Genomic DNA, 27,599 nt, shown 5'->3' with positions numbered 1-27,599 from the left:
CTACTTTATATAAAAATCAAATTTAGTATTTTTACATCATTTTTACGTTTATTCCGTTAAAAATGTTAACTCTTCTAGCATCGAGATTATTTTGAACAATATGATTTGTGTTTTCAATACTATGATATGGAAGCGGGGCAACAAAATGTAATATCTTGTATTTTCAATTAATTGAAAAAAGTATATATGTTTCAATGTTGAAAAGATTTTCTTTAACAAATTTGCATATTTATTTGTTTTTATTGTTACATAAAATTGCTTGAATTGGTTATGATATACCTAATTGTATCTTATAAATAGATATTTTATATGTATTTAGCTATTTAATATTTAAATGTATAAAATATATATTTATAAGATAGAATAAATCTTCTATTAAAACATGTACGTTGTATAGTTGGAAACAAAAAGCAACTTTAATAGCATTTAATTATTTAGTTCTTTAAAAGTCTAATGTGAACATGTTTATTTACAAAATCAAAAATTAAAATAAGACAACTAATTTACATTCGGTATAAAACAACTAATATATACTATGAGACTATAGTATCTTCCTTTTGAATATCTTTTTTTCTTTTATTTATTTAATAAATATCCAAAAACTGTTCTTTAGCTCAGATGTCTCCTATAAATCTGCAATTTCTCGTGTTTCTTACCAACTTTCAACTATTGGGTCTTCTTCCTTCTCAATTCTTTTTCAATTTCAAACGATCATCGTTTCTATTCAAGTTATACCAATTCCCCCCCCCCCCTTTTGGATTCAACTGAAATCAATAGACATGGATGACTACTACATGTTATGTCCGATAAAACAAACAGAGCATAAAAAAGTTATAACAATGGCGATTCCGGAGATAACAACTAAGTTTTCCGTTCAAGAAAACAAACCACCTGAAAGACTTGTACGGATATCAATGACAGATCTTTATGCAACTGATTCTTCCAGTGAAGAAGAGGACGGAGGTTTCGTACGGCGGCGCGTAAAGAAGTATGTCAATGAGATTAACATACAAACGACGTGCAGAACTGCGGTGGAGGTTGAGAACTCCAAGAAGACGACTGGAAATAGGGAGTCAGGTCTTCAAGCTAAACAGAAGCCAATGAAGACGACTAAAACTCCGGTGAACAATGGGAGGAAGTTCAGAGGGGTGAGACAAAGACCTTGGGGTAAGTGGGCGGCGGAGATTAGGGATCCGGCGAGACGTGTCCGGTTGTGGTTGGGGACTTATGAAACGGCGGAGGAGGCTGCCAGGGTGTACGACAACGCCGCTATTAAACTCCGTGGTCCTGATGCTTTGACAAACTTTAGCAATCCGCCGATTGAGGAAAACCCACCGCCGGTCAATATTCCGTCGACGTCCGGGTATGATTCAAGCGAAGAGTCGCACAACCTTCTCTCTCCAACTTCCGTTCTCCGGTTTAGTAGCACCAATAACGACAATAGTAACAGTTACTCAAAAGAAGCACTTGAACCGGTCAAAGAAGCTGAAGAGTGTCAGTCAACAAACCTATTTGACCCGGTTAATGAGCTTGACCCGAATGCTAATTTAGTAGTTGACAAGACAGGGTTGGATCCTTTTGGAGATGTGCCATTCTTGAATAATCTTTTCGATTTCCAATCACCCGACTTAACTCAATTTGGTGATGGAGCTCCATTTAATATGATGGTTGATGATTTCGGGTCACTTGACCCGATTGATTTTGATAATTATGTTAGCTTATCGTTTTGTGAAAATTTCAAGGATCCAATTTATGATATTGGTTCACTTTCGACTTTGGAAGTGGTGAATTACTTCCAAGACCTTTAAGAAGGCGTTGTTGGTTTAGATTGTTTTTGAAAAGATTTGAAGGTTGTTGGAGCCTATAATCCATCAAATTTTGTGATAATATGAGATATATTTATATTTATATTTGATAAAACTGCAAAAAATATATAAGTCCTTTGCTTTTCCATTTTTTTTTTTGAATTTGAGTTTGAGTCTAAAAGTTTCCAGTTTTCAAAAAATATTTTTTTGGTATCAATTTATTATAGATTTGGTCTTTAAAATTAACAAAAATCTGTCTAATCCACTAAAACCTAATAAAATATCAATTTATTCTTCATTTGGTGTTTTTTAAGAGTAAATTATTTTAGTCAATAAAGTTAATACATTTGGTCTTAGTTTTGTCTTTTTCTATTTTCGTAAGAGTAAATTTTACACTATTGATCTCTATGGTTGAAAAATCCATTAGATATACTCCTTACACTAGTTATTGTCATGATCCTTCATTAATCATTAAATATGCCTAAAATAATAAAAAAAAAATTAATTAATAAACAAAAGGTTCCACCAATATGCACCATCTAGACTTGGCAATAGTGTTATTTGTGCGAACCAACATTCATTCAAACCCTTTTAATAAATTTAAAATTTGATCAAAATGTGTTCCATAATCTCATGGTTTTGCATAATCAAATTCATATCTTTATCCATCAAATCAACATATATCCAAACTTATAAGTTTTTGAATTATCACACATATTTTACTTAATTCTTAAAATAATATTTCATTAATAAAACAAATATTGACTTAGAAAACGCATTACATACTCATAGACTTTCGATTGAAACTAAAATCATTATTGTAGTAACTTTTGATTGATTTTTAACTGTCTATTGTAGTGATAGAGAATATAAATTGCAAACTTTCTTCTAGTTGGTAAATAAATTTATTGAATAATATTTAGTAGGCTTCCTACACTTAATCTATGTATTTCCGACATCTATTCATGATAGATGATCACGAAGGAGGATATATTAATGTAATAATATTTAGAATGTGTCTATACCGTGGTTTCACACCAATGAAGCCCAACCTAGTTGGGAAAGAGGTATAGAGTTTATAACAATTGAGGGGAAGGTGGAGAGTTTGACTCCCATTGGTGGCCTCTCATGAAGAATTTTCTTTTGGAATCCCATTAAAAATGATGAGAGTTTGCCCTGTAAAGGAGCTTGAACCCAGGCTTCCGCTTGGTGCTTGCTCGTTCCAAAAAAATTATATAGTGGTTTCACTTTTGACTATTGTTTTGATAAATGATTGTCGACCCTCTTATAATTAAAACTTAACTTTAATGTTTTAAGTTGAAATGTTGGGACCTTTTATGTGCGAGTGATGTTTGAATATTTGGAAAAATGATTAAATAGTTTAGCTTATATGAGGGGTGTTTCAAAGATTAATGATACATAAAGCCTAAAACGAATCAACGATGTATTATGCTAAATAAGAGTGATAGCAACAATGATTGAACAAATCAAGATTAAGGACACAGAAAACCAAAGTACAAATCAACGATCATATTTTGAAGTTAGTTCGTTCTTAAGAGGGTAAAAAAGGCAATCAAATTGAGGAGATCGCCGAAGAAGAACCTGCCACATGGCTTTTTTAAACATGGTAAATCTTAAGTACTTTCGACTTAACCAAATGAGTTGCGTCAAAAAATCCAAAACTAGACGAAAATAATTAAAATCTACGATAATTAAGCTCTCTCATGACTTCTATAAAATAAAACTGGCAAGAAAATGATAAAAAGGAAGAAGTCTCCTATCAATTGGACCATATTTTCTGTTTAGCGGATCCGAGATCCGAGTAGAGATGCATTAAAGTATGGTTTATCCGAAACCGTAATTTTTAGAATCCGAATTGAATCATATTTTCTAATATTGCATTCCAGATATATTTGAGCCGGATAATTTTGGGTTTTGGGTTGAAAATTATCGGATTTATCTGAAGATTGATTTTTTTTATTGGAAAATATCTAGATTTTTTTGAATCCGGATGATTTTATGGAAATTTTTTTGCGTGACCGGTTCATATCCTTCGGATTAGATCTATTAGATTTGGGTATTTAAGGATTGAATGTTAAAAAAAAAAAGAATTCCCCAAACACTTTTTGTTGGAATCCTAAGTCGAGTAGGACTTGGAGACTAAGTTATAACGGACTTTAGCAAGTTGGTTTTAGAATCCTAATACAATTCTAATTACAAGTCAGTAGATTAGAATCTATATATACATCTTGTTTAGTTGTATAGGGTTAAGAGAGATTGCATTCACAAATTGAGTTTTGAGTTATTTTCTCATTTAATCAAAGAGATAGTTTGATTAATTGTTTGTGTTATACATTCTTGACTTGAAGTTTTTGAATAAGGAAAGTAATCTCGATCTTGGTTTATGCATATATAGATACAAGAACAAGGAGCTCTACTGTGAATTATAGTTGTGTTGATTTGGGGAGAGAGAAAGAAACTATATAGGTTGGAATGTTTTAATTTTAGTGATGATTATGTTAATTTTCAAAATTTATTTTTTAATTCGGATTTTACCCTTTAGTTGTAGAGTGAAAAGTGTCACATTTGGTCCGTTTTCTAGTTAGTAATCTTAATTATTTAATTTTTAATTGTAACATCTCGTTTTCACTTTTTAGGATATATATATATATATATATATATATATATATATATATATATATATATATATATAAATTAAAAAGTAAAATATAAAACTTTGTTGAGGTCAAATTGTGTTGTGAGGTGTCAAAGTGTCATGCGTCCTTCTTAGTGTTGAAGTATGTATTTCAGCTTTCGTTGTATATATTTCATAAGGATACTTTTGTATGTCGAAGCTTATTAGATTTAGCTATTACATATTTTTTTTGTTAACTTCTGTAATTCCTATAAGTATAGATAGACACTAGAGATAGAGTAACTTTTGGGCATTTCGTGTTCTTACTCTATTCACTCTTGTAACCTTCAGAAGTTTAATTGAGCCATCAGGATTAGATTTACTCTTGTGTTCTACATTCAATTCAAACTATGATTTCATTTCATTTACTTGATCAATACGAACTACATTTGGTATCCGAGTAGGATTCTAGCAATTGACTACATTTGGTATCCGAGTAGGATTCTAGCAATTGATTTTTGATTTTCTCTTTGTTTCAAAAGTTTTTGAGTTACTATTCTAGATTCAAAAATATTCCGCACTTTTGATCTTGAAAATCTTTTCTAATCAATTGTTTTGATTCGATTCTACTTTTAGTTTGATAAATCGAGTGTTCGGTGATTGATTTCTGGAAGATTTACTCCTTAAATTCTTCTTTCTGAAGCTTTTCATCAATTCTGTCCGTACGTTAATCGCGAACTTCAACATGAACACGATGACTGGATTTTCTTATCTGTTCGGTTCTTCAACCAAAATTCTGATGTTGATTCCTGAGTACTATGATCAATGGACTGATAGGATGGAAAATTATCTGACTGGGATCGATGAAGATCTATGGCGATGTGTCAAGAGTGGAAACTTTCGTCATTCGATGCGCGCTAAAATCGGAAATGCTGGTTCATTTGTTGATGTTGCTACTCAAACTAACAAATACAAATCAAATGAAAAACATTGTATGCATGAACTACGTGGAGCTCTTCCACCGGTGGTGTACAACTATGTTTGTGGATGCAAAAAGGCTAAAGAGATTTGGGATACTTTGAAAGATAAGTATCAAGGTAGCAAGAAGACAAAAAAAAGTTCTATTAAGCAGTGTCTGCTTGAATTAGGAGAATTCAAACAAAAGGAATGTGAGAATATTGAACTCTACTATGATCGTCTGAATGAATTAATCTTCAAATGTAGTCGATATGGAGTCAATCGTACTACTCTTGAATTCAACTTGACTTTTTTGATGGGGCTTCGTAAAGAATGGCATAATATCAGTTTGATGATTAAGACCGAACAAAGTTTTGACAACTTTTCTTTTGGTGATCTCTACAATGTTTTGAAGGCTCATGAAAGTGAGATCAAAGAAATAGCTGAAGAAACAAAAATGAATTTGGGAGGTCCTCTAGCACTGGTGTCGAAGGTGACAGTTAGAGAAGCTGAAGTCGAATCAGCTGAGAAGGATGGATCAGAAGATGTAGGTCTGATTGTTAAATTTGATAACGAAGCGGTGGCTTTTTACTCAAACAATAAAGTGAAGAAATTCTTCAAGAAGACATTCAATTTGAAGTTCAAAGGAAAAAGTGATTTTAAGGGAAACTCATCAAATGCGAAGGGTATGAGAGAGTAGACGAAGGTAGATATAAAAGATAACAAGTCTGAGGTTGTGAAGCCAGAGAAGAAATTGAAAGGTGACTTTGGTTTCGATTGTCATTATTGTAATGGTGCGAACCATATGGCAAGTGATTTCATGTTGAGGAAGAGAGAAGAGAAGAAAGAAAAAGTAAAGGATAAAGCATATTATATTGAGAGGATAGAAGAGGTTAGAGCTAAGACGAAAGGGATGTCTTTGGTTGCAAGAGGAAATGGCGAAGGGGATGGAACACACCAAATCTGGTGATCTGGATCAGATGATGAGGAAATATGAAACCCTATGCATGGAACTATGTTTGCTAAGTATGAAAAGGAAAGTGAGGACAAAGAGAAGGTGACTGGAAAATACTTCGTTTCTACTGGTGTAGATAAGTCTCCAGTGACTTCTAAGGTACGTACTCTTCTCGAATCCTTTGATATTCCTTTTAGTTCATATGATGATATTTTGTCTGATTTCGATAATACTCTATCTTGCTTTAATGACATGCTTATTTATGTTAGTAAAGATGCTGAGAAATCAAAATCATTATTGCTAGAATCACAAAAAAAGTTGGAGTCGAAGATAAGTAGAATAAATCATTTAGAATTGGAGCTTAAGAATGTTACTTTTGATCGGGATGGTTTGAGAACAGACAATTGTATTCTGCTAAAATAGAGAAACATTTATTGTAATTTTGCAAAGAGACTTTATGCTAAGTTGACTGCATTACATCATTCGTTGGATATAAGCAAAGAACAGCATAGGAAACTTTTACCTTTCTTGACTTTTGAAAAGGAAAAGATAGGTTGGACTACCTATGACTCTAAGAAAAAGATTTTTGAGTTTGACAAGGTCCCGAATGACTCATATGCATATGGTATTTGAAAGAACCTGAACTTTCTAAACTTTCGTATTTCTGAAAACATCGTTACTCCAAGTTACTCCAAAACATGCTACATGCATATTCAAAAATAATATTTTACATTGATACTTTGATAACAAAAGACTGGATACAAACCGACTAAGTTTTAGTATATTACATAACTACCCAAGAATCTATTATTCATATACATACATAAACCCAAGTACAAAAGTAATTGTATAAACTATTCTAAATCTTCCTACAGTATAAGACTATACTAGATGCTCATTACCTGCAAATGTTAAACACGGAGAGGGGTAAGCAATGACGCTTAGTGAGTTCAACAATAGATACAATATAACGCTATGCCATATACATATCAATATGACAGAAGCAAAGAGGTACAAAGAACAACAAAGGCAGATGAGTATGATATGACATGCTTTCCATATCAACGAATAATCTGATTCAAAGATATACAATCAATGAGACATAACAATTTCAATACTTGATATACATCAATAAGACTTTTGCCCATATGCCATGGAAAAATATCTAATTTATGAATAAACATTTTGGCTAGCAAATTATAGGCTTTCAGCCCTGCCTAGCCTTCTGCCAATGCCATAATGGTAGAAGTCATTCTCTTATGAGACATGCTCTACTCGGCTAGAGGCTACATACTTGTACCCAAGTGATGCTTATGTCATACACTTCGTGGTCTAAGGTATACTCATTATTATAATAACACGGAAAAACACATTGAACATATAACATATAACATACAATTGTTCCTATATTTTGAACTCACCGTGAAATAACCGAAGGAATAAATGATAATTTGGGCAGCACTTCGACTCTAATTATGACTTTCTGTGACGAAACCGGGAATTTTAGTTGAAAACCGGCCTTACTCGGGCAGAGTTTCGACTTGAAAATATAATTTTCTCGGTAACTCCGGGGAGTCGGGACTTGCTTCGGGTGTCGAGAATGATACCGGGGATTCGGGGGGTTAAAAGTGGGCTAAAGAAGGTTTTTAGAGTGAAAGAGTATCAAATTTTGTAACATAAACCAGAGACCTTCACATTCTATTTATAGTGGCTGTTGACCCCTCGTACGCTGGGGTACCTGCGAGGACGCGGGGCATATGCATTGCAGCCTTGTACGCTGGGCGTTCGGAGCTACGTGGCTTATCTTCTGTAACGCCCGTGTTTCTAGGCTTGCCATTTTTAGCAATGTAATAGTCTAGGTTAACCTTTGTAACCCCAATTTGAAATAATAAAAATGAATTATTTGTGAATTATGTGATTTATGTGTTTATTTTCTTAATTATTATAATTTAATGAATTAAGAATAAAATAAGCGTCAAAATTAAAGTGTGAGATAAGCCCGATATCTTTGCATAAAGTTGTAGTGGTTGAAACAAGGATTCCGGAGATATAAGGAATGCCAAAATCCGAGTTATAACGAAGAAGTTATGACCTGTCGAAGTTTCACGACAGAACCGGCACGACATCGAGTGACGTAAAATATGAATTTAAGATAGAGCGATATTTAGCCTTAGCAATCTAAACGAAAGTCGTAGATTTCGTTAAACCGAGAGCGTGCATAAAAGGAACGCCCAAATCTGACTTCGTATGAGGAAGTTATGATTTTTCTAAGTTTCGACTTAGCAGTATGCAGCCCAAATACTCGATTTGAGATCGAGCGGTTTTTAGCCGAAACAATCTAAATGAGAATCGAAGATCTCGTTGTTAGTAGCGAAACGATGAAAAGATAGGCGAGAACGGACATCGGACGAAGGAGTTATGATTTTATAACGAAGTTTTCCTGTCCGGACCTTCTAAAAATAATTAATAAAAATAAAAGTCAAAATTAGCCGACGGAGTCTAAATGAAAGTTGTAGAGTATGGTCTGACCTTCGCGTGGATATAAAGAACGTCGAAAACGGAGCTCGTATGCGAAAGTTACGCAATTTAGAAGTTCGACGAGTCAATTACGCCCCGCGTACTCAGTCGGATGCAACTTGTCTGACCAATACTCGAGTGCCACAGATCGACGCATGCAGTGACGTCAAAGTACGCCCCGCGTAACCGAGTACGCCCCGCGTACTGAGTACGCCCTGCGTAATTTGAGATTACGCCCCACGTAATCCCAGACCCTCAGCCTATAAATAGAACTCGAAATCAGCCATTTTCTCTTGTTCAAACTCTTCTCTCTCTCTAAGTTTTGCCTCGATTTGCGTGCCAATCATATCCCGAAGCCCCGGTATCATTCCCGAGCCCCAAAGCAAGATCCGAAGCCCCGAGGATCCCGAAGAGCGTTATTCCCGAGCCGAAGCCCTGCCCGCGAGGAGCCCGGTTTTTGTGAAGATCTTCCAGATCTACGGAGAGACACTACTTCTGCAAGCCGTAGTGCTGCCCGATCGTCTTCCGATCAAGTGAGTGTATAGTCCCTTTTCAATACGCAATATTATGAAGTATTTAATATAAAATACGTGCTACGTGTATATATTTTGTGGTTATATGTGTGAATGTATATTCTCTACGAAATACGTGATTTGTGTGTATGCCTCATCTGTTATGTGGAATATGTATTGATTAAATCATGTTATACAGTTTTTTTTAAAAACAATGTATAAAAATGTATATTTTTATCTACTAATATGTTGGGTAGAACATGGGTAGATAATTGGTGTGAAATAAACAGATGAGAGGCCTCGGTGTTATTGGTGTTATTCTAGTCATTCAGCAGAGTATGGATGACGACCACGGACTATTCTAGACTGTCCTGTGGAACACTAGCAGGCTCATTACCTGTAGGTGTTGTGAACGACGTGTTCACCGGTGTACTCTATCCCCCACATGGTTGCCTTTAGGACACTTATTGTTGAGGAAGCCCCTCTGCAGTAATGTCCGTCCCGATGAAAATCCTGAAATAAGTTCCTTATAATAGACGTTATTTTTAGGAACGTAAGGTGAGGATAACGGGAATGGGTAATCGGGTTTATTGTTGATTGTTGTAATTTAAATATAATTATTGTGGGTTTGAAAACCCTATATGCTCACCAGGCTCCCAAGCCTGACCCACTCAGTTGATTTGTATTACAGGAAGTGGCGCAAGAGCTTAAGATGGGCGAATCATCAAGTTGTTTTTGTTTACAAGTCTGTATATGTATATATTTGTTGAACGACTTGTAATGTTATCGTTTATGCTTTATGATCTATATCGGAACATGACATCCCGACTTTTGATTATGAAATGAAATCATATTTCTATATGAAATGTTTTGATAAATATCTATTTTATCATGTTTTGTTTTTGGGAACAAATTCCGCATCTCTTTTAAAATCAAACGGATTTACTCTGAAAATGTTTTAAAAAGCATAAATGAAATCGGTCATTTCTGGCCGAGATTTTGGGGATGTCACAGTTGGTATCAGAGCATTAGTTTAAGCGAACTAGGAATTTGTAGGATTTCTAGACTTAAACTTGGTATGCTAAATGGAGATTGGGAGGTGAGTGTCTGATAAATTTAGACACGAGCACTAGTTTATTTTAGGTGAGTTGCCTAAAATGCTTTTATGTGCTAAATGTTATATGTTGCCATATATGATATTATTTGTTCGGATCTACGGTTTGTTGCCAACCGGATCTGAAGGTTTATGTGTTTAGGATTCTAAGCGTATGTATACGATATTAGAACTAGCATGTAATCGTTTGGAGTAATAAGGTGAAATTATTAGGTGTGTAGATCAAAAATGGTGAGAACAAGAAGCGGAGTTGGAAATGCTGATGAAAACAGGAATCTACCGCCTGTAATTCAACAAGTACCTGTTGTAGCTGATGCACCTGAGCCGATAACAATGGCTGGTGTACAAATGATGATTCAAATGATGTTGGATCGTCAGATGGAAGAAACAAGACGCCTGCTTAGGCAGAATCGTGAAGAACCGTCAATTCAAGCGGAAGAGCCCGAGGAGAATGGATGGCAGTCTGAAGGAGAAAACTTTAGTGGGATCATTGGTCAAGACGAACAACCAGTGGTTAGACGCAATAACCAGTATGGAGGAAATGATGGTCGTGGGTGCAAGTATAAGGATTTCATGGCATCCAAACCACCATGTCTATCCGGAAGCCCGAAGCCGGTGCAAGTTATGGACTGGGTCTCCGAAATGGAGACTATGTTTGAAAGTTGCAAATGCAGCAACAGGCAGAAGACCGCTCTTGCGATTCCTCTGCTAAAATCTGGCGTGTTGAGTTGGTGGAAGCTGTTAGCTGACTCTATGCCCAAGGGAGAAGCAAGCAAAATGTCTTGGGAAGACTTTGTGGAACAACTAAAAATGCAATACTGCTCCGAGCAGGACCTTTTGGAAATCAGTAATGAGTTTCAGAATTTGAAGAAAGGGAAATTGAGCGTTACTGAATACGCTACAAGTTTCACGGAAAAGATGAAGTTTATCCCATATTTGGTGCCTACAGAACTCTCTAAGGTCAACAAGTTTGCCCTTGGACTACCAACGGACTATGGTCCAATGGTTAAGCAAGCAACCACATTGAAAGCCGCCATCTGGGCTGCTAGAAATGTTGAGACCCAGATCAGGGAAAAAGGTCTGGAAAGGTCAGAGGTTGGCGAGAAAAGGAAAATCGATGGATTTTCAGGGTCCAGCAAGAAAAGTAAATTCTCGAAGTCTAGTTCGAGGGGAAGTGGAGGAAAGGTAGAAGCGAAATGGTGTGACAAGTGCAAGAAGAAGCATTATGGGAAGTGTGGCGGGGAAACCACATGCTTCAAATGTGGAAAGCTAGGGCATTATGCCAACGACTGCACCTTCACCAAAAATGTTTGTTATGGTTGTGGTGAAGAGGGGCACATCTCAAGGGATTGTCCGAAAAAGAAAGAAGCAGCAAGACCCAACATTCCGCCAAAGCCAAAGGCGAGAGCATTCCAGATGACACTGGAAGCTGCTAAAGATGAAGCTGATGTCGCTTCAGGTACCTTTCTCGTTAACAAATTGCCTGCCCAAATTTTATTTGATTCTGGAGCCAACTACTCCTTTAAATCGCATGAATTTGGTAGAAAACTAGCTTTGCCTGTTGATAGACTAGATAATGCTTTATTAGTCGAAGTTGCTAGTGGCAAGTTTGTACCTGTTAGCCATCGTATGAAAAACATCTTAATTGATCTGAATGGAAATAAGTTCCACGAGGAATTATTGCCTATCGAACTTAACGGTTTCGACATCGTTTTGGGAATGGATTGGCTTAGCGCCAATGATGCCGAAATTTTATGCAAGAAGAAAATAGTGAAAGTGAATCCACCTGGGAAGGAATCGTTTATGGTGTATGGAGATAAACGCAGAGTAAATTCTGGGATCATTTCTCTAATGAAAGCCAGAAAATGTTTGACCAAGGGATGTACATCATACTTAGCATTCGTGATCGACGCTAAGAAGGAAAAGAAGGTGATGCAAAATATTCCTGTTGTGTGTGATTATCCGGAAGTATTTCCCAAAGATCTTCCTGGATTACCGCCCGATCGACAAGTAGAATTTCGTATTGACTTGTTGCCCGGAACAACGCCAATTGCAAAAGCACCTTATCGATTAGCACCGACGGAGATGAAGGAGCTAATGATGCAACTTCAGGAGTTATTGGACAAAGGTTTCATTAGACCTAGTTCATCACCCTGGGGAGCTCCGGTGTTATTCGTAAAGAAGAAAGATGGAAGCATGAGGATGTGCATTGATTACCGAGAGCTGAATAAGGCAACAATAAAGAATAGATATCCGTTGCCGAGGATTGATGACCTATTCGATCAACTACAAGGTTCAAGTTATTTTTCAAAGATCGACCTAAGGTCAGGATATCATCAGCTGAAAGTAAGGGAGCAGGATATAGAGAAGACCGCATTCAGAACGCGATATGGACACTATGAGTTCTTGGTTATGTCGTTTGGACTAACCAATGCTCCAGCAGCATTCATGGATTTGATGAACAGAGTTTGTAATCCGTTCCTTGATAAATCTGTGATAATGTTCATAGATGACATTCTGATTTATTCAAAAAGCCAAGAGGAGCATGGCAGACACTTACGAGAAGTGTTAGAAGTCTTGAAGAAGGAGAAGTTGTATGTGAAATTCTCCAAATGTGATTTCTGGATTCGTGAAGTCCAATTTTTGGGTCACGTGGTCAACCAAGAAGGGATAATGGTTGATCCAGCGAAGATCGAAGCTGTGATGAAGTGGGAACAACCGAAAAGTCCCACGGAGATCCGAAGCTTTTTGGGATTAGCCGGATATTACCGAAGGTTTATCCAAGGCTTTTCTTCGATCGCTAGTCCATTAACAGCTTTGACCCATAAAGGAGCTATTTATGATTGCAATGATAAGCATAAAGAAGCATTCGAGAAGCTAAAGAAGAAACTATGCGAGGCACCGATACTTTCTCTACCCGATGGGGTTGAAGACTTCACTGTTTATAGCGATGCGTCTGGAGTTGGATTGGGTTGCGTTTTGACCCAAAGGGATAAAGTGATCGCATATGCGTCTCGACAGCTAAAAGAGCACGAAAAGAACTACCCGACTCATGATTTGGAGTTGGCAGCGGTAGTTTTCGCACTGAAAATATGGAGGCATTACCTCTATGGCACAAAGTGCAAACTTTTCACTGATCATAAGAGTCTCCAATATCTCTTTAGTCAGAAAGAATTGAATATGAGGCAACGACGCTGGCTGGAATTACTTAAAGACTACGACTGTGAGATACTTTACCACCCCGGTAAGGCCAATATTGTTGTTGATGCTCTCAGTCGGAAGGTCAACCTTGAAAAGAAAAGGCCAAGAGCGTTGAGAATTGAAGTTGTCTCGACTATTTTGGAAAGTATAAAGAAATCTCAAAGCGAAGCTTCTGAGAAAAATGACCGAAAGGAGGAACGTTTGGGCAAAACGTTGGTGTTCGGCATAAACAGTCACGGACTAAAGGTGTTCCAAGAACGGATTTGGATACCGAAGACAGGAGGAGTCAGGGATCTTCTGATGGAAGAAGCTCACAAAACCATGTACTCGATTCATCCCGGTAGCACAAAAATGTATAGGGACCTAAAACCCTATTATTGGTGGCCGACGATGAAGCTCGACATCGCGAAGTATGTGACCGAGTGTGTGACTTGTGCAAGAGTCAAGGCACAACATCAGAAACCATACGGGAGTTTAGAACCATTACCTGTGCCTATGGGTAAGTGGGAAGACATTGCTATGGATTTTGTCACTAAACTACCCAGAACAAAAAGTGGTCATGACATGATTTGGGTGGTCGTTGATCGATTCACTAAGAGTGCGCATTTCATAGCAGCCAACGAGAAATGGTCTATGGAAAAGCTTGCGAATTCTTACGTGAAGGAAATTGTGAGGCTTCACGGTGTTCCGTTAACGATTGTGTCGGATCGTGACAGTCGTTTCACCTCACGATTTTGGAAAAGTCTACAAGAGGAATTGGGTACCAAGTTGTGTTTAAGTACAGCTTACCATCCGCAGACTGATGGTCAGAGCGAACGGACGATACAAACACTGGAAGATATGCTGAGAGCGTGTACCTTGGAATTCCTAGGTAATTGGGATGAACATTTGCCTTTGGTAGAATTTTCCTATAATAATAGTTTTCACTCGAGCATAAAGATGGCACCTTATCAAGCATTGTATGGACAGAAGTGTCGTACGCCGTCTTGTTGGCTTGAGGCTGGGGAAAAGCAGTTTATGGGGCCGGAGATAGTCCATCAAACTGCAGAAAAGTTGAGGATAATTAGGGAAAGAATGTTAGCAGCTCAGGACCGTCAAAAGAGCTATGCTGACAAAAAGCGAAGACCGATGACTTTTGAAGTTGGAGATTCGGTTTTACTTAAAGTCTCGCCGTGGAAGGGACTTATAAGATTTGGTAAAAGGGGAAAGTTAAGTCCAAGGTTTATTGGACCGTTTAAAGTTCTTCAGAGGATTGGGAACCAAGCTTACAAGCTCGAACTACCAGAAGAACTGAATGGAATTCATAACACTTTCCATGTGTGTTATTTGAGGAAGTTCATGGGAGAAGTTCCCGACATAATTCCACTTTCGGAGTTGAGGATCGATGAGAACAAAAGGTTGATTGAGGAACCGGAGGCAATCGTTGACCGAAAGACTATGAAGTTGCGACGTAAGATGGTTGAGTTAGTGCTTGTCCGATGGAAACACGCGAATGGGCCGAATCTCACTTGGGAGACGGAGAGTGACATGATGAGTTGCTATCCGCATTTGTTTGCTGGTGTGTGATTCCGGGGACGGAATCATTCTAAGGTGGAGAGAATTGTAACGCCCGTGTTTCTAGGCTTGCCATTTTTAGCAATGTAATAGTCTAGGTTAACCTTTGTAACCCCAATTTGAAATAATAAAAATGAATTATTTGTGAATTATGTGATTTATGTGTTTATTTTCTTAATTATTATAATTTAATGAATTAAGAATAAAATAAGCGTCAAAATTAAAGTGTGAGATAAGCCCGATATCTTTGCATAAAGTTGTAGTGGTTGAAACAAGGATTCCGGAGATATATGGAATGCCAAAATCCGAGTTATAACGAAGAAGTTATGACCTGTCGAAGTTTCACGACAGAACCGGCACGACGTCGAGTGACGTAAAATATGAATTTAAGATAGAGCGATATTTAGCCTTAGCAATCTAAACGAAAGTCGTAGATTTCGTTAAACCGAGAGCGTGCATAAAAGGAACGCCCAAATCTGACTTCGTATGAGGAAGTTATGATTTTTCTAAGTTTCGACTTAGCAGTATGCAGCCCAAATACTCGATTTGAGATCGAGCGGTTTTTAGCCGAAACAATCTAAATGAGAATCGAAGATCTCGTTGTTAGTAGCGAAACGATGAAAAGATAGGCGAGAACGGACATCGGACGAAGGAGTTATGATTTTATAACGAAGTTTTCCTGTCCGGGCCTTCTAAAAATAATTAATAAAAATAAAAGTCAAAATTAGCCGACGGAGTCTAAATGAAAGTTGTAGAGTATGGTCTGACCTTCGCGTGGATATAAAGAACGTCGAAAACGGAGCTCGTATGCGAAATTTACGCAATTTAGAAGTTCGACGAGTCAATTACGCCCCACGTAATTGAGTACGCCCCGCGTACTCAGTCGGATGCAACTTGTCTGACCAATACTCGAGTGCCACAGATCGACGCATGCAGTGACGTCAAAGTACGCCCCGCGTAACCGAGTACGCCCTGCGTAATTTGAGATTACGCCCCGCGTAATCCCAGACCCTCAGCCTATAAATAGAACTCGAAATCAGCCATTTTCTCTTGTTCAAACTCTTCTCTCTCTCTAAGTTTTGCCTCGATTTGCGTGCCAATCATATCCCGAAGCCCCGGTATCATTCCCGAGCCCCAAAGCAAGATCCGAAGCCCCGAGGATCCCGAAGAGCGTTATTCCCGAGCCGAAGCCCTGCCCGCGAGGAGCCCGGTTTTTGTGAAGATCTTCCAGATCTACGGAGAGACACTACTTCTGCAAGCCGTAGTGCTGCCCGATCGTCTTCCGATCAAGTGAGTGTATAGTCCCTTTTCAATACGCAATATTATGAAGTATTTAATATAAAATACGTGCTACGTGTATATATTTTGTGGTTATATGTGTGAATGTATATTCTCTACGAAATACGTGATTTGTGTGTATGCCTCATCTGTTATGTGGAATATGTATTGATTAAATCATGTTATACAGTTTTTTTTAAAAACAATGTATAAAAATGTATATATTTATCTACTAATATGTTGGGTAGAACATGGGTAGATAATTGGTGTGAAATAAACAGATGAGAGGCCTCGGTGTTATTGGTGTTATTCTAGTCATTCAGCAGAGTATGGATGACGACCACGGACTATTCTAGACTGTCCTGTGGAACACTAGCAGGCTCATTACCTGTAGGTGTTGTGAACGACGTGTTCACCGGTGTACTCTATCCCCCACATGGTTGCCTTTAGGACACTTATTGTTGAGGAAGCCCCTCTGCAGTAATGTCCGTCCCGATGAAAATCCTGAAATAAGTTCCTTATAATAGACGTTATTTTTAGGAACGTAAGGTGAGGATAACGGGAATGGGTAATCGGGTTTATTGTTGATTGTTGTAATTTAAATATAATTATTGTGGGTTTGAAAACCCTATATGCTCACCAGGCTCCCAAGCCTGACCCACTCAGTTGATTTGTATTACAGGAAGTGGCGCAAGAGCTTAAGATGGGCGAATCATCAAGTTGTTTTTGTTTACAAGTCTGTATATGTATATATTTGTTGAACGACTTGTAATGTTATCGTTTATGCTTTATGATCTATATCGGAACATGACATCCCGACTTTTGATTATGAAATGAAATCATATTTCTATATGAAATGTTTTGATAAATATCTATTTTATCATGTTTTGTTTTTGGGAACAAATTCCGCATCTCTTTTAAAATCAAACGGATTTACTCTGAAAATGTTTTAAAAAGCATAAATGAAATCGGTCATTTCTGGCCGAGATTTTGGGGATGTCACATCTTCGAATTCCGGGCTTCATACGTGTGCGATACATGGCTGCATGTGAATAAGGAGCGACATGGTCAATCCGTGGCCTAGTCCGAGTACGTTGGGCGTAAGCCTCTACGCGGGGCGTACCTCCTCAGATAAGGCTTCAAATTTTCATTTATTTTTATTTAAAAAAACTTCAAAACTCATATCTTTTGCGTACGAGCTCCGTTTTTGACGTTCTTTATATCCATGCGTAGGTGAGATTATACTCTACAACTTTTGTATAGACTTCGTCGGCTAATTTTGACTTCATTTTTAATATTATATTTTTAACGGGCAGGGATAGGAAAAGTCCGTTAAAAATTCACAATTTCTTCATCCGATGTCCGTTTTTGTCTGTCTTTTTATCGTTGTACTACTATTGACGAGATCTTTGATTCTCGTTTAGGTTGTGTCGGCTAAAAATCACTCGATATTTATTTCAAGTTTTTAGCTGTCTACTGCTATATTGAATCTTAGAAAAATCATAACTTCCTCATACGAAGTTAGATTTTGATGTTCTTTTTATTAAAGTTCTCGGTTTAACGAATATTACGACTTTCATTAAGATCACAAGGGCTTAAAAGTAGTTTATCGAAAACTCACTTTTCACATCATACGACGTCGTGCTGGTTCTGTCGTGAAACTTCAATAAGCCATAACTTCCTCGTTATAACTCAGATTTCGATGAGGTTTTCGCCTAAATGTTTCTAACGAGATCCTTTATAACTTTCAATAATATAATTTTACTTATTTTCATTTTTTTTTAATTTTCATTAATTTCAATAGTTAACTTTTGATTGTAATCTCAAAAGACTTCCAATACATTCTGAATGATTCTAAACATAGTTTTACTTCAATTCTAGTAAAAACTATCTGTTAGAACTCAACACTCAAATTCATATAATATTTCATTATATTATTCACTTTTATAAATTACATAAAACGATAACCGAACGTGTATGTTACAAATGCCTCCTCCTTTTGAGGATTTCGTCCCCGAAATCACAACGATTTAAATAACTGGAGATATTTCGCTCTTATCTCATTCTTATATTCCCAAGTATAATTTGGGCCTCGATCATGTTTCCACTTGACAAGCACCAACTCTACTTCTTTATTATGTAATTTAGTTGTTCTTTCGTTTACGATCTCTTTAGGCTTTTCTACATATCTTAACTTATTATCTAGTTTCACTTCGGATAACGGGACCGTTTCATCATATATACTTAAACATTTACGCAGATAACTCACATGAAATATATCATGAATACCTTCCAAATCTTCTGGTAATTCCAAGCGGTATGCTTTCTTACCAATTCTTTGGATGATTTTGAAAGGTCCAACGAATCTAGGACTCAATCTTCCTTTCTTCCCAAATCGCATAATGCCTTTAAATGGGAATACCTTCAACATTATGAATTCATCCACCTAGAGTTCTATGGGTTGTCTCCTCTTTTCAGCATAGGACTTCTATCGATCCTGGGCCGCTTTCTTGTCAATGGTGTCTTGAATCATTTCAGGACCACCAAGGATTTTCTGTCCTACAACATGCCTGCATAATGGAGTAAGACATTTACGCCCATATAATGATTCATATACCTTCAGTATATTTTCTACTGTTTGGATTGTTCTCTTCATCTGACCATCTGATTGGGGATAATAAGCTATGCTGAGAGTGACACGAGATCTCAATTTACATTACATACTTGCCCAAGAATGAGAAGTGAAGCTACTATCACGATCGGAAGTAATCTTTAGCAGTACACCATGTCTCGCAACAGTTTCATCCAAGTATACTTGTGCGTATTTCTCCATTGGATCTATCCGTGGTAGTCTTGGCAAATCATCAGGGAAAGCGTCAGCATATTCGGGAATATCATTTACAGTTTTCTTCTCCTCTTTTGAGGTATCAACTGTATAGGCTAGATAAATAGAATACTCCTTCGATACAAATTTACGAGTTTTTAAGAAATAAATTATCTTTAAGATTTTTAAGTCTTTGTTCACTGTAGACATAAATAGGATCCTTCCCTTCGATAGGGTTACATATCATCTTTTCGTAACACCAGAGTTCTGCGTGGTTCTTTAACAACCAACTCATGCTGAGAATAATTTCAAAGTTGGGCAATGAAATAGGAATCAGGTTAGCAAGAAAACTATAACGTTCAATTTCTATGACACAATTTCTATAGACTTTATCAGCAAGTAATGATATACTTCCCGCGGTATCTACATGAAATGATTGGACGAATGAATAACAAGCAATTTGGAAGGAATACACGAATTCATGCGACACAAAAGAATCTGAGGCACCATAATCACATAATATATGAGCAAATATAGAGTTAACGAGAAATGAACCATTCACAACATTCGGGTCCTCGTGTGCCTCCTCTACGGTAATCTGAAATGTACGGCCTTTAACTAAACGATTGTCAAACTCTTCAAACTTCTTAATTGATGGCGGCACACAAACCTGCACTCGCTCTTCATTCTCTATTGGGCCTTCAGTCCTAATCTCTGAGAAAAAAATCAATTCTCATTGCAGACTCTTACTCCTTCTTGAATTTGGGTTACAGGCTTAACCCAAGATAAGGTTTTCACTTTTGCTACAACAACAACTCGAATGGTCATATTCTAATGACCTTTGATTTTATAATGCAAAAGACACATAACGAACCATACTGTTGTATTAGAATCAGATCAAATAGATCGAGCTGGTGGAATAGAGAAAATAGAGACAGTTTGATCAACACGTGGATGCTTCAGAATAGAAAAAAGTGGCACCACGTATTTCTAAGTCATGATCACGCTTTTGTGTATACTTAACAACTTTGTCGAATGATAGAATATTTCGTTTAATTACGAATTCACGGATTTCATACCGTAATCCTTCTATGAATAACTAAATTTTCATCTTCTTTATAATAGGTAGTATTTCTGACTAATGGTTGCTCAATCCTTTAATGAAGATCATTATATATCTATCGATTACCTTGACCATCTCCTTCTTCAATTCTCTGACTGAAATTTCATCACCACACGAGACATGGTTCTCTGAACCAATCAATTCACTTCGCAGATTTATTTTAATCGAAGTCGATTCTTTATGACCACTAAGGTCTGAACGAACTCATTTTCTTAGTCATCACCAAAACGAAAGTAATGACATACTCGAACAAAAATGGAATCAATTTCTAGCTTCTTGGTAACCTTGTGACTTTCCCTGATCCAAGTGTGAGTCTTGTGCTTCCAGTAGTATAGGCCTCTACTACTATTCACACTTACTCATACTCGTTCCAAGTATTATCTCGCAGTTTTCCAAGTCACCATTCAAAAGTTTTCATAAAGCAACTTTTCACACCTGAGCGGCTGAGCATGTTCAAACAAGTACATACAACAATTTCTCCTAGAATCAACTAGGGATTTCACGATTCTATCAAACATATCTTGGATTTCTTAAATTCACATTCTAGAATTCTTTTTACGTATATGCTCGATTTAGCATATTCTAATATTTTTCCTATGTCGATAGGAATTTTACTTCCAAATTCTTCATACAAATTCTTTCTCGGGTAGTGTCTACTCTGTAAGACACACTACACCAAAATTTATTCTAGCAGTGTGGAGAACGGTTTCAGGAGGAGCTAGAAAAAGGTGACGACTACCGTACGAAACACCAACCGAATTCGAAGTTTCAAGAAATAGCAAAGGGGGTTTAAAAAATAAACGGGTTGTACAAGAACCTAAAGACCCAACGAAAAAGCGGTTATGGCGACAAACAAATATTTCAAGAAGTTTTGCAATTCTACCTTGAGGAAGTCGGAAAACCATTCAAGTGGCACGATTGTTGGAATTGCCCGAAGAACTCGATGGTATTCATAACACCTTCCATGTGTGTTATTTGAGGAAATTCACGGGAGATGTTCCCGACATAATTCCAATCTCAGAGTTAAGGATGGATGAGAACAAAAGGCTGATCGAGGAGCCTGAGGCAATTGTTGACCATAAGACTAAGAAGTTACGACGCAAGATGGTCGACTTGGTGCTAGTCCTATGGAAACATTCGAATGGGCTGAATCTCACTTGGGAAACAGAGGATGACATGATGAGTCGCTATCCACATCTGTTTGCTGATGCATGATTCCGGGACAGAATCATCCTAAGGGGGAGAGAATTGTAACGCCCGGGTTTCAGGGCTAAGCATTTTTGTCAATGTAATAGTCTAGGTCAAATCTTGTAACTCTTTTTGAAGTAATAAAGATGAAATATTTGAGTATTATGTGAATTATATGTGTTTATTATTTAATTATAAATGTATAATTAATAAAGAATAAAAATGAGCGTCAAAATTAAAGTGTGAGATAATCCCGGTATCTCTACATAAAGTTGTAGAATATGTCTCAAGGTTTCCGTGCATATAAGGAACGCCGAAATCCGAGTTATAACGAAGAAGTTATGACCCGTCGAAGTTTCACGACAGAACCGACACGATACCGGGAAGCGTGAATAGTGAATTTACGATAGAGCGAAATTTAGCCTTAGTGATCTAAACGAAAGTCGTAGAATATGTTAAACTAAGAACATCGATAAAAAAAAACGCCCAAATCTGACTTCGTATGAAGAAGTTATGAGCTTTTAAACAGACCAATCCTGTCCCGGCTTGTTAAAAATATAACTTTAAAAATAAAGTCAAAATTAGCCGACGGAGTCTAAACGAAAGTTGTAGAGTATGTATTCACCTACGCGTGGATATAAAGAACGTCAAAAACGGAGTTCGTATGAACGAGTTACAAATTATAATAGCATATTTACGTATTAAAATAAAGTATAAATCATGTATACGTACACATATATATACATATGTATATATCGTTAGAAAGGTATCGACGATGCGGTCATTATAAGAATAATGTTGAGTTCTTTCGACATTAGTTTAGTACAAATATCATTAAATCCATTTATAATAGTATTATAGAGGGGTGTTTAGTTGTTTATATAACTAAAAGGTCATTAAGTAATTATGGAGGGTAGTTTTTGAAAATTCAATTAGTATAAATAAGAGCCTTGGGCTCTCATATTTCTTGCATCATTCTCTTGATTCAAGAGTCTTTCTCTCCTTATCCCCCGAGCATTTCGGTCCCTCGTGATTCGACTTCTCTTTCTGTAGCTTAGTATAGTAAGGTGAGCGCTGAAGCGCTGCACGAATCTTTCTTAGAAAGATTCAGCGACGAAGTTCTGCCCCTGCAGAGCCCGACTCCTAGCTAAAACCCCCTTGTAAGTAAGTTATGCTTACCTTATTTTAATATAGCTTATATTTAAAATTAGTATTGTTATTATGAACTTATAATAAATATTTGAGCTATTATTATGACTTATATAAGTGTCGTTATAATATTTTTTTTAACTACTCGCGGTACGGGGAATCTGGTTTAAAGGGCCGCATAGGGTTGTTGGATTTCAGAAGTGCTATATGCCAAAATGGTCCTGCCCTCCGGTGTTTTATGTCTGGCCCCTGTCTGTACATAGTAGTTGAAAAATATTGTTTAACGCTTATATAATAATAATAATACAAAGACTAATAGTTGGTCACGGTAAATATTAGACTAAAATTTAGCGATAATAATGCTAGGTTTCGTCGAAGGAAAATAGAATCGTTAGAAGCAAGCGCTGCCCGATTTTGGAATCATCACCTTAACAAGTGAGTGCATAGTTACTTTCAACTTACACATAGATATGAAGTATTTTATATAAATTACGTGCTATGTGTGCATATTATCTGAATACTTGCTATCTATGCTAGATGAACGTTGTTATACATGTTTTCAATGATTTAAACTGTATATGTATTTTATATCTACGAAAATGTTGGGGTAAAACATGGGTAGATGCAAAAGGTGATGTGTGATAAAATGATGAGAGGCCTCGATGTTGATGTTGTTGATTCTGTCATCTAGCGGAGTATGGATGACGACCACGGACTCTTCTAGACAGTCCAGTGGAACACTAGCAGGCTCGCAACCTGTAGGTGTTTGTGAACGATATGTTCACTGGTGTACTCCATCCCCCACATGGTTGCCTTTAGGACATTTATTGCTGAGGAATCCCCTTAGCAGTAGTGTTCGTCCCGATGATGATCCTTAGGCTAGGTCCCTTATGATAGGTGTTTAGGGACGTAAAGTGAGGATAACGGGAACGGGTAATCGGGTTATTGTTGATCGATGAAATTAATAAACTTATTTATTGTGGGTTGAAAACCCTATGTGCTCACCAGGCTCCCAAGCCTGACCCACTCAGTTTTATGTATTACAGGTAGTGGCGCATGAGCATAGGTGTGATGTTTTGGACGAGGGATTACGGATATAGGCCTGTAGATATGAAATAATGTAGTAAGGCTTATATTGTACTGTTTATGCTTTTGATCTGTACGAACATGACATCCCGAGTCTTTTAATGAAATACATTTCTATGGAAATGCTTTTGATAAATCTTTATCATATTTTTGTTTTGGGACAAATTCCGCAACACTTTCATTTAAAATGTAACTCTGATTTTTAAACAAAGCATAAACAAACCGGTCTTTTCTGGCCGTGATTTTGGGGATGTCACATAGGCCAATTGAAGGAAGGGTAAAATAATATTTTACCCTAGGAGTCGGGATTAGTGAATTAAGTCCCAATTATATTTTGTGACCCAATTATTGATTATGATTGTATTTGACTGGTTAGCACGGGGATTCTCCGGTCTAGTAGCCCGAGCAACAGTTGAAGTGTCAATGGACTGAGGTGAGTTTTCTTCACTGTATTCGTGGGTCAAAGACACCGATGTCGGCCCACTAGATTACGTTTGTGGTATGATGATTGTCTTTGTGACAATTACATATTATGCTTGTATCTGCTTGATGTATCTGTGACTCTTATTGTTATGATTATATGTGTTAGTGGTAGAGCGTGAAATAGACCCAATATCGGTTGAAAGATACTGAAGGGGATGAAATAGACCCAGTACTAGTTGAAAGATACCAAATGGGGTGAAATAGGACGAGTACCGGTTGAAAGATACTGATGGGGGTGAAATAGACCCAATATCGGCTAAAAGATACCGACGGCCGGAGGGGGGGGGGGTGAAATAGACCCAGTATGTTTTTTACCGTTATGTATGTATGATATGGGATATTTTGGAGGAAATCACTAAGCTTTGTGCTTACAGTTTATGTTTATGGTTTTAGGTACTTCTAGTTTGAAAGGGAAGGGTCCAGCGTGATTGCAGCACATCCACACATATTTCTGCAACCTATGGATTTTAGGATTGTACTTTGATAACTATTTTACTTTGACATATTCTTGAATGATTAAAAAGGTTAAAAGGTGTTTTAACTAAAAATAAAATTTTTTACCTTATAATTTTTTGTATGTTACAACGTACTATCCGCATGCTTCTAGATACTCGCCTTACGCGCCGCTCATGCATTGGTGATGTGGGGGTATAGACGGAGATGTCGTCCTAACAATCGGTTAATTAAGGATATGTGAAGGCCTACACGACAAGAATGAGATTGCACTAATTTCCACGTATAGTCATGACATATCAAGGAAGATATGTCATTAAGCACAATCACAAATTGGTCTAACATCGGCTTGCACAGCCGGTTCACAAGATCCATGAACATAGCTGGTGCATTGGTGAGCCCGAATGACATCACTACGAACTCACTATGCCTATAACGAGCCATGAAGGTCGTATTTTGAATATCCACATTCTTAAATCTCATCTGATGATAAACCGATATCAAATTAATCTTGCAAAACAAAGATGCCCCCTAAAGCTAATTAAATAAACCGTCAATCCTCGGAAGTGGATAACAGTTGTTGACTGTAATCTTATTCAACTCCTTGTAATATATACACATCCGGTGAGACTTGTCCTTTTTCTTCACCAAGAGAATAGGGGATCCATAAGGAGAACTACGCTGCCTGATGAACCCCTTGTCCAACAGCTCCTGAAGTTGTGTTGAAAAATCTTGCATCTCAGGAGGTGTGAGACGGCATGGTGCCTTCGCCATCGGAGTTGCACCCGAAACTAAATCAATATGAAACTCCACCTGCCTCTCAAGAGGCACTCCAGAAAAATCCTTAGAAAATACATCAGTAAAATCCCAAAATATTGGCACATCATCAAAAGTATTCTCCCCTTCGACCCGAGTATCCACAATATAAGCCAGAAACCTTGAACACCCATGCTATAAATATCTCTTACCACTCGAATTTGAACAAATGGATGGACCACCCCATGTACACTTGCTATGAATAATTAGCTCTCCCCTACCTAGGGTTTGAACTCGTACCAAGTGTCGTTCGCAGTCGATTATGGCTCCAAACTGACTAAGCCAATCCATACTCAACATCACCATTATCTCTCTAAAGGGACTAGGGATGAGATCAATCAGGAATCGCTCCCAGAACATCTCAAGTACACAATCACAATATACCCGCGAAGCACTAACAATGTGATTATCGGTGATCTCCACTACCAACTCATGATCTAACTTTCCTAAAGTAACATCGAACTTCTTGCTAAGTGCAAGAGATTCAAATGATCAATTGGCCCCCAATTATGCAACACAAGAGCATGTATAAATGAGAGTTACTATCGATTAGTTGACCAAGAGCGATCATTTACTTGCTATACACGAGAGTTCATCGGCCGATAAATTAGACGACATTTACATCTGATAGATAGTTGCTTGTCGTAATGTGCCCATCTCTATAGCTTCAGATCGAGATGTTCAGTTTACTTCCAGATTCTAGAAGAGGTTTAATGAGGAGTTAGGTACTTGACTACACTTCAACATGGCATACCACCTACACACAGATGGACAGAGTGAGTGTACCATTCATACACGTGAGGATATATCTAGAGCATATATAATTGATTTTGGTGTGAGCTGGGATGCTTACCTTCTTTTGGTTATGTTTTCGTACAACAACTATCATTCCAACATTAGTGTATCTCCCTTCAACCTTCTTTATGGGAGTAAATTTCATACCTCGATATGTTGGGGTGAGGTCGGATAGAGTATCATAGGGAACATTGAGGTGGTGTTCAAGAAAATAGAGCTTATTCAACAAATCAGACAAAGACAACAGACATCACATAGCCGAAAAAAGAGTTACGCGGACAGACGGAGATCTGAGTTAGCATTTCTGGTCGAGGATATGGTGTTGCTGAAGGTATCACCATGGAATGGTGTTATTTTTTTTTCAGGAAGTGGGGCAAGTTGGTCCCCCGATTCATCGGACTATTTCAAGTTATCGCTAGGGTAGGCACGGTGACCTACCGGTTGGATATACTAGATGAGCTTATCAAGTTTCATAGCACTTTCCATGTCACTCGGTTTTGGAAGTGCTTAGTGGACGATTCAGTAATGGTTCCTTTAGAGGACAAAATATGATTTAAGTGGGGGAGAATTGTAACATCCGTTTTCATGTATACTTCTTTTGAGATAAATCGCTTAAAATCTTAAATTTTTGGTGACCACAACATGGTAATGGAGGATCACCATGGCATGGTCATGTCATTAAATTGGAATTGCATTCTTTATTGAGCATGACGTGGTGAAGCAATGACCACGACATGGTGGTGAATGGTGTTCAAAACCCTAGAAACTTGGATGGGAGCCTTATTTAAAGTCTCTAACTTCTAGAGTTGCCTCATTTGGTCACCTCCATCCTATGAAAACCCTCCAAAACCCTAGCCTCAATATGTGTATTTTGAGAGTTTGAGCTTCTTTTGTGAAGTTTGAAGGAAGAAGGATCTCCTCTTGTTGCTTGAGTTCTTGGTTCAAGATTAGATTCCACCATCTTCATCACAATTCTAACCATTTGTAGTTGTAAAGCTTCTACCTTGTTCATTATTCCATTAGATCTAACTTATGCCACTTTTTGAGATTTTTTGGCCCAAATCTTCATGGTCTTGGAGTTTTAGTGAACTGCAGAACCTATTGGTTCATTCTATGACTTCTGGACCTTGGTGGTGGTTAGAAATGTTGCTTGC

General features: G+C 37.4%; 2 protein-coding genes across 2 annotated transcripts; both read left to right on the top strand.

Moving 5' to 3' along the window:
* Window positions 1-681: 681 nt before the first annotated feature.
* Window positions 682-1,910, top strand: LOC145068685 (ethylene-responsive transcription factor CRF4-like). The gene has a single exon (XM_079015683.1). The coding sequence runs from the start codon at window positions 780-782 to the stop codon at window positions 1,806-1,808; it is 1,029 nt and encodes a 342-aa protein (XP_078871809.1). The 5' UTR covers window positions 682-779; the 3' UTR covers window positions 1,809-1,910.
* Window positions 1,911-5,194: 3,284 nt separating this feature from the next.
* Window positions 5,195-6,367, top strand: LOC145066620 (uncharacterized). The gene is made up of 2 exons (XM_079013907.1): window positions 5,195-6,083; window positions 6,144-6,367. Exons 1-2 carry the CDS (start codon window positions 5,195-5,197, stop codon window positions 6,365-6,367), a joined length of 1,113 nt encoding a protein of 370 aa, XP_078870033.1.
* The last annotated feature ends 21,232 nt before the right edge of the window (window positions 6,368-27,599 follow it).

The sequence above is a fragment of the Lactuca serriola genome, chromosome 8 (genome assembly GCF_051521515.1).
Source record: "Lactuca serriola cultivar US96UC23 chromosome 8, Lser_US96UC23_V15, whole genome shotgun sequence".
Classification (NCBI taxonomy): Eukaryota; Viridiplantae; Streptophyta; class Magnoliopsida; order Asterales; family Asteraceae; genus Lactuca; species Lactuca serriola.
The sequence above is the reverse complement of the archived record's forward strand: the minus strand, read 5'-3'. Positions and strand labels throughout refer to the sequence as shown.